The following is a 12,131-nucleotide window of genomic DNA, read 5'->3' as shown; positions in this document are numbered from 1 at the left end:
ATATATATGTATATCTTCAAACATAATCTTTTTTAATTTGTCATTGTAAAGTTGCCAGCTGCCTTTCTTTGGGAAGATCTGCCTTTCCATTTATTTATTTAGGTTTTTTGAGGTGGGGTCTTGCTATGCAATTCAGGCTGGCCTTGAACTCACTGTGTAGCCCAGCCTGGCCCAAACTTACTGCAGTCCTCCTGCCTCAGCCTTCTGAGTGCTGGGGTTGCAGGCATGTGCACCACCATACCTGGCCATGTATTTCCTACATATTTGGTATTGAATTTCCTCTTTATGAAATGCTGCTGATAATAATTAAATGTTTTTATTTAGCAAAAAATGCTGGCAATCTCATACCATTCTTACGTATTTTCAGATCTGCTGGTGGCTGTTCTGTGAACTCAGATAAACACACTAGGAATCTGTAGTCTAAATCGGTGATGGCAAACCTTTTACAAGTGCCAAGCTGAAATCTAAAACGCATTTATTTATCTAAAACGCACAAAGTGCCGACACTGCAATTAAACTTGAACACTGAGATTTTAGTTTGGAAAAAAAAAAAACTCATACATTAACATCTTTTGTCTTAAAAGAAAAACGCAGTAACACATGTGCCATCGGTTTTCCACCACTGGTCCGGATTGTTGGAATCTTTATCTTGTATGTGAATCTTTATCTTGTACACTGCCTGCTCTGGCCCAGAATAGTGTTCCAGAGTGACAGTCGGTGTCTTAGGCCACCCCTTCAGGCAGAGAGCCAGATGTCCCCATGTGTGGAGGTGCTAAGAGTCAAGGAACTTGATTTGTTTTATATTCTAAGAGCATGACCCCTATTTCTTCCCCAGTGCTCTTTTTACCCCAGTGCTGGGGATTGAACCCAGTGCCTTTGCACTGACTTTTATCACCAGCCCTTTTTTTTGTTTTGTTTGGTTTTTGAGGCTGAGCTGGAACTCACTATGTAGCCCAGGCTGGTCTTGAACTCACAGTGATCCTCCTGGCTCAGCCTCCCGAGTGCTGGGATTACAGGAGTGCACCATGACGCCTGGCTACCCGCCCCTTTTTTTTTTTTTTTTATTTTTTGCGACATGATCTTGCTAAATTGCCTAGGCTGGGCTTGAATTTATGATCCTCCTGCTTCACTTTCCAAAAATGCTGGGATTACAGGTGTGCGTCACCACGCCTGGCTTTGACTGCTTTACAAAGACCCAGCATTGAAATGTGGCCCATTGGGGCATGTGGGTAGAGCATCTAGTGTTTACAAGAGCTGATTAGGCAGCTAAAAAAACAGGAAACATCAAATCGCAGGCCCTTGCTGTACTGGCTCTATAATGCCATTAGATAAGCAAGATAATTACCAAAATATTTTAAAACAATCAGAGGCAAGAAATTATAAATACCAACTGAGACAGTGTGCATTTACATGCATAAAAGTCTGATTTTTTTTTTTTTTAATTTGAAAATGAAGAGATCCTCTCTGGCTAGGATGGCTAGGGAAGAAAAGCATGATGGGAAAGAGAATATTCTAGAATCTCACTGTTGGCTCAGCTCCTTACTAGCTGTGGGATCACTCTGTGCTTAGTTAGGATGCCCCTCTATAAGAAGAGAATAATATTCTGCCTACTGTGTGCAGTTGTTAGGAAGATTAAAGGGCCAGACATGAAGCACTGTCCTCATCCAAACGGGTGATGTTTAAGAAGGAAAACGTAAGATATGTTTAGAAGATGGCAAAGTATCTCTTCTGGCTACAGGGAAATTGAGTAGTCCAAGGGTGTATAGGTGAAGACTTTGGACATACAGGGAAATCACAGATAAGCGGGTTTGCAGAGGATGGTGCTATGGGCACTTTGGGGAATGTGTTAGAGGTAGTAGCGGAGTTTCCGGGTCAGACTCTGACACGGGAAATTGGAATCACCCTTCTGGAGCAAGGAGAGCAAGAGATGCTCCATCTTAGTGATGCCTCTGGCATGCTTGGGCTCCCACACACGTGTGTGATTGCAGGAACGGGGGTTTCTTGGCAAGGGAAGAACTGCAGGCAGGAGTACTTCACTGAGATGCACCCCTGAAGAGCCTGTCCCCACCAGACACCCTCCATGACGCCGTACCTCGGGCTTCCTATTTTCCCCGGTCCCTGGGCTCCTCCTCGTCATTATGCTGGTGTTCCGGCTCCAGTGGACAGGGCTTCTGGTCCACGGCATCTCACAGACCACGGTGGTCCCCGTCCCCTGCCAGTAACGGTCATCTACGGCTTCTGGCACCCAGCATGAAGGCACTGATGGGGTAGAGGCCAAAAGGCCGACGTTCGCTCATTTCCTGTGGTCAGAAATGTGCTACTGGGGCTCTCCATGGACCCTTCGTACCTGGCCGATGGCAGGGGCTGGGAGGACCGGCTGTCCTCAGATATTTACAGGCCTGAGAGAAACAGAGAAGGACCCTATGCAACCAGAGGGGAAGAACCAGGGATGACAGCCAGAAACTCGAGGTGGCCAGGGGTCATGAGGGATTCCGTGACAAGAGTCAGCAGAAGGAGACTTCAGCCCAAATCGGGTCTGAGTCTGTACCCTAAGGTTAGGGTCTGAGAAGTGTGAGGCAGGCAAAAGCCCTCGATGAGGATATGCCTGACCTCTTCCGTCCCATGGAGGGAGGAAGATGGGGTTGCAGTGAGGGCAGCTGAGAAAGCACTGAGGGTGACCAGAAGAAAAGAGATGTCTGGGAGGGAGGCGGCTCAGTAGCTCCGGGCACGGGGCATTCTGGGGTGTGCTGAGGGGAAATAGAAATGGCAGATCAGGCATTGCAGCTACTGACTCATAAGGAGAGGGAAGACGCTTGTGCGCGGCGTTTAGGGAATTAACATATGGTGTTGTAATTCCACTCTTCCTTCTCCTCAAGAGAATCGAGATGCTTTATTAAAAGATCCACAGGTTGGCTTGATGACACAGATTGAGTACACCGAGATACACAGACCCAAGACAAGACCATGAAAGCCCATTTTTATGTGGGCTCTATCTGGGTTTTCCCAGGAGATGACTTAGTCACGGTCACCATCAGGATCTCTTGGGTTCACTTGGAAACAAAAGTGTAAGAATCTGCACAGCAGAAACCCCAACTGGCTGCTCAAACCTTCTCGCTGGCTCCCGCGGTTTCCTTTCACGTGGGAACTCAGAGGGAACTCGGGTGCTGCCCCAGCTGGCCTCGCCCGTGACATCAGAGCTAGCAGGGTCATGGACCGTCCCAGCGCATTCCATTTCCTTCTGGCTTTGCCTCTCTGCTGGTTCCACATAACTTTGAGCCCACTTGGCCCAGCCCCTGCCAATTCCACCCCCACCCCTGGCTGCTGGCCTTGGGGCGGCAGGGTCCCCTTGGCTCCCTGCTCCTTTCTTTCCCAGGAACAAGGTGGCCCCCGGAATCTGTTGAATGACAGGCTAGAGTGAGGCGGGGAGCCCACCAGGTGCCCTCAGTGCCAGCCTATGACTTGCTCTGCCGGACACTCGGAGGAAGTCAAGACATGCTTTTTCCCTGCGGTCACCACTGTACTCTCACACCCCCAGTCTGCCAGCAGGCTTTCATCCTTTCTCAGATCTTTCAGCCTCTTATTTTTGCAGTATTTTTTTAAAAGGGAAAAAGAAAAGTACAAAGAACAATGCCACCCACATCAGTGTCTCTCAGGCTTCGAAAGGACTCAGAGTCCTTGGTTTCCGCCCACCTGGCCCTACCCAGGGGTTTCCCCTCCCCACTCCCTCACAGAGGCAGCTTGGCGCTCTCTCTCTCTCTCTCTCTCTCTCTCTCTTTTCTTTCAGTACTAGGGATTGAACCCAGGGCCTTCACACTGAGCCACATCTCCAGCCTGTTTGTTTTGATTTTGAAAGGTCTTGCTAAGTTGCTTAGTTGCCCAGGTTGGGCAAGAACTTGTGATTCTCCTGCCTCGGCCCCTTGCAGCGCTGGGATTCCCGGTGTGCCACACCATGCCTGGCTGGGCCTGCGTTCTCCTCCCTCCTCCACTCTAAACGGCCCCCTTGTATCTCTTCTGTCCAGGAACCTGTGGAGAATGAGGCTGTAGCCGCTGCAGAAACTCCGAAGATGGACCCTGAGATGGAAGTGAGGCTCCAAGTGGTGGACTGGGACAAGGTAACTGGCCCAAGATGCAGCAGGGTGATGTATGGGGCCCAGCACTGTTCTGTTCATGATGCACACCCAGGGAGGCCAAGGAGGGGCACGGGTGCCCACTTCTGATGCAAGGCCCGGGCAGGCCGTGTGGCACCTTGCTGGCGGAAAGCAAGGGAACTAGCATGGGGCCGCCCCCCCCAAGAGAAGAGGCCTCCCGGAGCTTGGGAGGGGGCAGTAACTAGGTCAGCAGGCCTGCGCAGGCCCTGCCATCACTGGCCGTAGCCACTCTCTGTCCGGAGGAAGCCGGCGCCTGTGCAGAAACCTGACGGCCTGCTCTGGGTAAGCAGAGCCGGGGAAGACCAGGTGTGTTGAGAGGGGAGCCTTGGAGGAGCTGGGGGTTCCAGGTAGGGTCCCTCCAGCTTGGGGGACAGGGCCATCCAAGGTCAATGCCATTCCTCTTGAAATAGAAACAAATGTGCACATCCAGAATGCCAGGCCAGGGCGGGCGTGGTGGTGCACGCCTGTAATCCCAGCACTTGGGAGGCTGAGGCAGGAGGATCGCTGTGAGTTTGAGACCAGCCTGGGCTACATAGTGAGTTCCAGGTCAGTCTCATCCACATAGTGAGACCCTGTGTCAAAAAACAAACAAACAGAATGCCAGGCCTCTGCATCCTCTGCCTACAGTGGACACCTGAGGCACAGAGACAAAGAGGACATCAGCCCCTCACCACAGCCCCCTAAATGGTTTTGACCACCCAAGGTGATGCAGGAAATGAACGGGAACACAGACAGCTAGGGGAAATGAGCCAGGGCCAGGGGCCCCTCTGCCCAGGGCTCCTGAGACCCTGAGCCCAGGACTCAGAGCAGCCACTGTCACGTGGGATTGCCACAGCTTCTGGGAGGACTGTACCCTTTGGAAAGGGTACACCACAGGGTATCCAGCTTGCAAAGTTACTCCATGCCCTGTGCCCTGCGTAAATGCAATGACCAGGAAGGAATCAAGAGCCAGTGAGAGAAGGGTTTGCCCAGGCCACACAGCCGCCCCACCAGCTCATTGGAGCCCAGGTTCAGGGCCCAACCCCAGATGAGGCCACAAGTGGTCATCACCCACATGGCATGTCCGTGATGCCCAGGAGCCAAGACGGGGGTCTTAGCATCAGTACCAGGCTTCTCTGGGCCTTTGGGGGCTGGGTTTGCTTGCATGTGGCAGGAGGAAAGGGGAGCTACCCACTTAGTGAGAAGCCCCCGGGAGCAGATGAGGCTGGGACCTCTCCCCAGAACAGGAAGGGCGTCAAAGGGAGTTGAAGAGCCGCTGGGAAGGAGCACAGGGCCAGGAGGGCACTGCAGCCGTGCGTAGAAAGTACTAGAAGGGGCTGCAGAGAGGGGTCTCTGGGGCCAGCAGCTGTGGCCATGGCTTAGGGCTTGAAGATTAGAAAGAAGCCGAGTGTGATGTCACACACCTTTAATCCCAGCACTCGGGAGGCTGAGGCAGGAGGATTGCCATGAGTTTGAGGCCAGCCTGAGCTACCTAGCAAGACCCTGTCTCAAAAAAAAGAAGAGAGAAAATACTAGAAAAAGAGAGCTGACCAGGGCCAAATCAGTGTGGCAGCCACAGGGCAGACTGGCAGGAAAAAACTGTCCTGGCAGGGAAGAGCTGGGAACTAAGGCTGACCGAAAGCAGCACTGCCCCAGCCTGGCTGACCTCCCACCCCCTGCCGAGGCACCCAGGCTCTTGCACCTTTACCTGTGCTCTGAGGGGTCCGGGTGCCCCCTGCCCAAGGCAGACTCCCCCGGCGACAGACCCTGGCTCACCTTCCAGCCTCTGAGGCAATCCTGTCATACACTCTCTCCCTGCTGCCCGCCTTCCTGCTGGGCCCCTCGCTGAGGAAGAGAGGGGCTGGCCCAGGAGAGAGGGTGGGGCCCCTCTGGCAGGGAAACGTAGCAAAGAGATGAGCTTTGTCCTTTCCTTCCCTTCCATTTTCTTTCCTTTTACAAGAGTCCTACTCTGTGTCCTTGGCCACACGGTCAACCCACGCCCGCCCCACCCCCCAGGGGACACAGAAGCCCAGGAGCTGCAGAGGAGCCCTCCGGTACCTCCCCACCCTAGAAGCTGGAAGAAAAAGCAAAGGAGCATGGGCTGGGGTTGACGCATTGGAGAGGGCAGCAGAGAGAAGCACCCGGCTCTGCGTGGAATTTTACCAGAACGCTTTTTTAAATCATCTCTTCCTTCACCTAGCTGGGCAGGGCCTTGTGAGACAAGAATCCAGCTCTTCACCCTGCACAGCTCTCCCTGCTTTCCGGAACCCAGTCAGTGCCCCCCACACACACTGCTCCTGGCCTCTGGGTATACTGGTCCTGCCTGCCTGCCTGCCTGCCTGTCGGTCTCTCAGCACTGGGGATTGAACCCCTGAACTACTATACCCCCAGCCCTTTTTTTTTTTTCTTTCCCCAGTACCAGGGATCAAACTCAGGACCTTACATTTGTGAGGCAGTCATGGGCCACTGAACTAAATCCCCAGCCCCCCAGCCCTTTATTTTTTGAGAGAGGGTCTGGCTAAATTTCCAAGGCTGTTCTCCAACTCTTGATCCTCCTGCCTCAGCCTCCTGAGTAGCTGGGATTATAGGTATGGACCACCAGCCTCTTTCAGCTACTTCACAGTTTCTCTTCACTGCCCTCAGGAACCCCCTTTGCCCTTCCCACTTTGGGGCCCTGCCTCCTCAGAACCCAAGGAGAGATGGGAAGTGAAGGGCTTTCCCGGTTTCCCAGCCCACATCACCCTGGACTGCATAATTAGCACTGATTAACGCTTCTTTACTAAGTCTTTATCCAAATGAGCAAACAAAAGAGCCAAGTGTTTGAAATGCATTTGAAAAAATGAGGATTATCCTTATCCTGATTTAATTAGCAAGGAAGAGTTTAAATCTCTTGCCAAAGTCACTTGGAGGCAGGTTAGAGGCAGATTAGATTAGCAGCCCAGCCCTGTTCCTCCCCTTTCCTCTCCCCTGGGGACCTAGAATCATCCCTCTGCTGGGCGGGTGTGGCTCCAGACCAAAGGCAGCTCCCCTTCCTCAGGCCCTGCCCCTGCCCAACTGTGATCACAGCCCCAGGCTGCTCCACTTGTCCCCAGAGCATGGCCAAGGTGCTGATATTGGCCCTGTGAGTTTTACCCCTTGGGGGCCCTTAGATAAGTCCCTGTGAACTCTGGACAGTGGCACCTGGATCAGAACAGAGGCCCTCAGGGTAACCTGCCTCCTGGGAGGATGGAGTTCCTTCACCTCTGGGCTCCCTGCCACTGCCCAGGCCACTGGGTCACCAGTGGAGGAGGCAGGTGGCTCAGAACTGCCCCTGGGGACTTGAGGTTGTCCCAGCTGGGCCCCCGATGGCTGCCAGAGCCCCTCTCCATCCCTGCTGACAGCTGCACCAGACCCCACACCAGGGTCCATGGTCTGAGATTGCCTGGCTTTGGCCCTGAGTCATGGCACCCATGGTGGAGCACACGGCCCTCATTTGTAGAATGAGGCTTTCGGAGTCCCGCATCCCCCAACTAAAGTTTAGGACAGGAGGCCAGAGCCCGGGCTGGCCAGAGACCCGAGTGTGGGAAACAGGAACCCTAGCTCAGATTCTTGGGGCCTACTCTCCCCCGACCTGGGGGGCTGCTGCAGCCATGTGCCCAGCTTTGGGTAGACCCTGGTTTCAGCAGTGGCCCTGACCCCACCCTGGCCCCCAGGGAGGAAGCGCCGCTCACGAGCTGGGGCTGGGCAGGGATTCGTCTGTGCCACTTGGGCCCAGCCCTGCCCCCGCCGGGGGGGGGGGGCGCTGAGAGGAGAAAGGAACGAAGAGGTGGCCCCCTCCCCACCCTGGCAGCGGGCCATCCGCCTACCAGGGAAGCAGGCTGCCCTTTCCCCTGCCAGGCCTGCCAGCTGCATTCCCGGCATAGCCCAGTGGGGAGGGGTGCAGAGCTGCAGCAGGGGCCAGGGTGCTTCAGCCCAGCACACCCCAAGTTGCATCAGCTTCCTGGGACCCAGCCTGTTGCTCAGGTCTGTGAACCATTAAGGGCCACACCCCCACCCCTAAAAGGACCCTACAGGACCCCACAGCAGAGCAGTTTTGGGAATATCCTCACCCCCATCCATGCAGCCCTCTCTGCGTGTCAGGTTCTGTAGCTGAGAAGGAGGGTGTGTCAGAGCAGGGGTGGCTGTGGAAGCCCCTAGATGCTAAGGAACCGCTGACGTGATCAATGGCTGGTCAACGGCCACTTCTCCCCTCCTTTACCCACCTGCCTCCTACAGAGGCTGCAGACCTTCGCTGATGCCTCAGGGTGAGAGGGGCCAGAAAGGAAGGGAGCCATTCTCGTGAGCGGACAAGGAGCTAAGCAGTGCTCAGCCCAGGAGAGCAGGAGTGAAATTTATGCCCAGTCCCTTCCCCTCATTGAGCCCACCTGCAGTCCTGCCTCAAGCCCACTTCCTGGCAGCCATGTTGGAAATGACCAGCAAATGGGCCTCGCCTTCAGTGACCAGGACTGGAAGGGGCTGAGAAAGGACATCCTATCCGTGCATGCAGCAGCTGTGCTAAGGTCAAGCACCCAGCTCGAGGGGGCCAGCTCTTGGGAGATCTGGCCAAGGTTGCCACATACCAGGGGAGGGGTACAGAGGTCCCCACTCCACGACCAGCGAGTTTGTCTCAAAGGGGCTTAACTTCTTGGGTCTCAGTATCCCCCTCCCTGAAGTGGAGAAGAAATGAGCAGGCCTGGATTTCTGTACTTATAAGCATAGCTTGCTCTATTTTCCCTGGAAGAGTGGAACTGAGGCCCCTGAGACTGAGGCCTTGCGGGGTCCTCCAGAGTGGTCTCGTGGCCCTCCCTGGACTGGACGTGGCCACCGGCAGGGCTGCTGTGTGTACAGGTGGCCAGAGCCTTCTGGTCTACCCAGGGAGTCCAAAGGTCAGACAACTTGCCCCTGTGCTGGGTGCTCCGTCCCCACCATACTTGACACGCTCTGCACCTCAGCTCCAGTCTCCTGTTCCTCCTCTGGGTCCATCACAGTAGGGGTGAGATTCAGGCTGAAGCCCCTGCTTCCCATCTCTTCCTATGGCTCAGTTTAAACGAATACATCCTGCTCTGCTGACTACTTCCTCTACAAACACAGTAGACCATTGACTTGTTGTACTCCAGTCGGTCAAGGAGGGCTCAGGCTCCTCTACGCAGCCTTCAAAGTCTCTCTCCCACACACAGGCAGATCTCCGTGTCCTCAGAGAGACGCTGGCCCAGGATTTCTCAGTTAACCTCGCACAGGAAAGGATGTTGTAATGTTCCTTCCCAAGCTCTTTGAGGGTTAAATCTGTATCTGAGACCATCTGGAAGCACAAGTGGCAGGCATTCAGGTCTTAACTCAAGACTTTGGACATATGTTAAGATGAAGATTCTGGTCATAACCCAAGTTGTTCGTATGTCAGGCTTATTGTAACTCAAGGGTCCACTGTAAGGGCAAAAGGAATTAACAGCTAAGAATTTGCCAAGACACTGCTAGGCTGAGAGGCCTGCCTGGCCACACACTTCTGTGCTGTCACTAGAAATGTTTGCTGCCTGAGGTAGCTAAGTCCCAATGAAGTGCACGAGGACAAATGCAAAAGTACAACATATAAAACATTTAAATAGTTTAATTTAATGTAATTTATTTAAATGTTTTAAAATTTGGGGATGTAGCTCAATGGTGCCAAAGTGCAAGGCCCTGAGTTCAATCCCCAGTACTGGAAAAAAAGAAAAAAGAAAAAAAAATTTGAGACAGATGGTGATAAGAATGCATTTATTGGGCCAGGGATTTAGGTCAGTGGTGTCGTCGCTTGCCTTGCAAGCTCAAGGTCCCAAGTTTGATCCCTGGTACCAAAAAAAAAAAAAAAAAAAAGCATTTATTATCTTTGACATAACAAAGGGAAAGAGGTTAAAAAAAAAAACACACAGCCAAAAAGCAATAGAGGATAAAATATAGAATATTTTTAAGCAATGCAAATAAGACAAGAAAGGAAGGACAGAAGAGAAAAGATAGGAAACTGCAAGAAGATAGATCAGTTCCAACACTAAATGTAAATAGGCTAAACACTCCCACTGAAAGACAAGGATTCCACCTGCCTCACATGCACAAGGTCCTGAGTTCAATCCCTGTACCAAAAAACAAAAGACAAGGATTGACTAGAGAGAAAATCAGGGCCCATAGGTACAACACACACACACACACACACACACACACAAGATCAACTATAGCTGAGTGTGGTGGTGCACACCTGTAATCCCAGCACTCAGGAGGATGAGGCAGGAGGATCACCACAAATTTGAGGCCAATTTGAGCTGCATAGTGAGACCCTATCTCAAGGGAGGGGAGAGGAAGAGAGAGGGGGGAGAGAGAGAGAGAGAGAGAGAGAGAGAGAGAGAGAGAGAGAGACAGCAAGCACAGGAGAAAGGGCTACACTATAAAGATATACACTGCATAAAAGAATGGAAAAAGATCATGCAAACAGTAATATCAGGACAGACCTACAAAGTGACATTGAGTACATATGCTACCTGCCCAGTTGGGAAAGGGCGAGGGGTGAATGATTTCATCCCCCTAAAGTGCCCAGAGCTGCGCATGGCCCCTGGCAAATGCTCCGTGAGTGTGGGGTCCTGGTGGGACTGCAGCCAGGACAGAGCTGGCCCTCTCCCGGGACCCTGGGCCAGCTTCAGAGGCAGGCCTTGCAGGGCTGTGTGAAGGGAAGAAGGCAGACTGAGCTGCTCCCTCCGCTGCTTTCTCCTGTGGGATGTGCAGGAGTGGGGAGACCAGGGCTGAGGTCAAGGGAAGCTGCACCAGCCCGTTTGGCTGACTGTCCCTTAGGTTGGTGCTGGGGTGAGATGCGCCAGGCTGCCTTGGGTCGCCTTCCCCCTTGAGAAGCAGACAGTAGCCCTTCACCAGAAGGCGCCAGCACCTGGGACCCCCCCAGTGCATATGGCAGGACCTCCTCAGGGACCCACCCTGCCCCAGGTGCAACGACAGGAGCTGTGGCTTTGCCTGCTTGCTCCACACCCCCGCTCACAGCTGTGATGGTGCCACAGCGGCTCCGGGAGACCCTCGGGGCTGACCAGCAGTGGCGGCAGCATCCCAGACCCCTGGTGGATGCTCTCCACACCTGTGTGTCCTCTGCCACTTGCGGCCCTTGCACCCCTGCTTTAACTGCCTCTCCCACCTCGCGGTGGCCACCCAGCTCCCTGTCCTGAAGCCTGACCAGGCGCCCACCCGGTACCGCACCTCTGCCTCGCCCCAGTCGGGGTGCTGGGTTGGAACCTGAGAGGGGAAGATGTTTGCCCAAGACCTCACCACTGACAAACAGCAGAGCCGGCCTTTGAAGGTCATTCCCTGGCTCCAAGTGCATTATTTATTTTCAATCCTTGTCAGTGCACTGAGTGGTCAGGAATCTTCAAGGGTTCCCACCGTCTGAAGTTGCAGCCTCCAGACTTTTCTGATCTGCATCCCTGTGAGTGAAACTTGCTGAGCACATTCTCCGTCCTGTGTCCATTTTAATCACAGATGTGCAGCAGCGGATGTCCGTGTATATTCCGTGCATTAGGGCACTCACAGGTACGGTCTAAGGAGGAGACAAACCCGTCACAGAGACATTGTCTCTCCAGTTCTCCCTGCCTCTGGGGATGAGCTCAGGTGCCCCCCGGGTGATGTGTCCTCCTGCCTTGGGGACAACTGGCCCGAGCTCTGGACCTGGTACAAAGTGTTCATTGTCTAAAGCCTGGCAGATCGCTCCTGCTGTCCACACGGCAGTGACAAGGTACCAAATAAAAGCCGGGCATGCTGGCACACTCCTGTAGTCCCAGCACTCGGGAGGCTGAGGCGGGAAGAGCACAGCTGGGATTCCATAGTGAGTCGGAGGTCAGCCTAGAATATGTAGCAAATCTGTATCTTTAAAAAAAAAAAAAAAAACTGGGGCCGGGGATTTAGCTCAGCGGTTCGGTGGATTGCCTTGCAAGCGCAAGGACCCAAGTTCAATCCCCGGTACCACAA

The 12,131-nt window shown here is 53.5% G+C and overlaps 1 protein-coding gene across 1 annotated transcript in view; it reads left to right on the top strand.

The window, feature by feature from the left end:
- Nucleotides 1-12,131, top strand: part of Fa2h (fatty acid 2-hydroxylase) — a 55,316-nt gene that overhangs the window by 30,801 nt on the left and 12,384 nt on the right. The window contains exon 3 of the mRNA XM_010644510.2: nt 4,020-4,112. Within this exon, the coding sequence (XP_010642812.1) occupies nt 4,020-4,112 (93 nt within the window). The remainder of the gene's footprint in view (nt 1-4,019; nt 4,113-12,131) is intronic.

The sequence above is a fragment of the Fukomys damarensis genome, unplaced genomic scaffold (genome assembly GCF_012274545.1).
Source record: "Fukomys damarensis isolate Sample0158 unplaced genomic scaffold, DMR_v1.0_HiC HiC_scaffold_32, whole genome shotgun sequence".
Lineage (NCBI taxonomy): Eukaryota > Metazoa > Chordata > Mammalia > Rodentia > Bathyergidae > Fukomys > Fukomys damarensis.
This window is presented reverse-complemented; position numbering and strand designations above follow the sequence as displayed.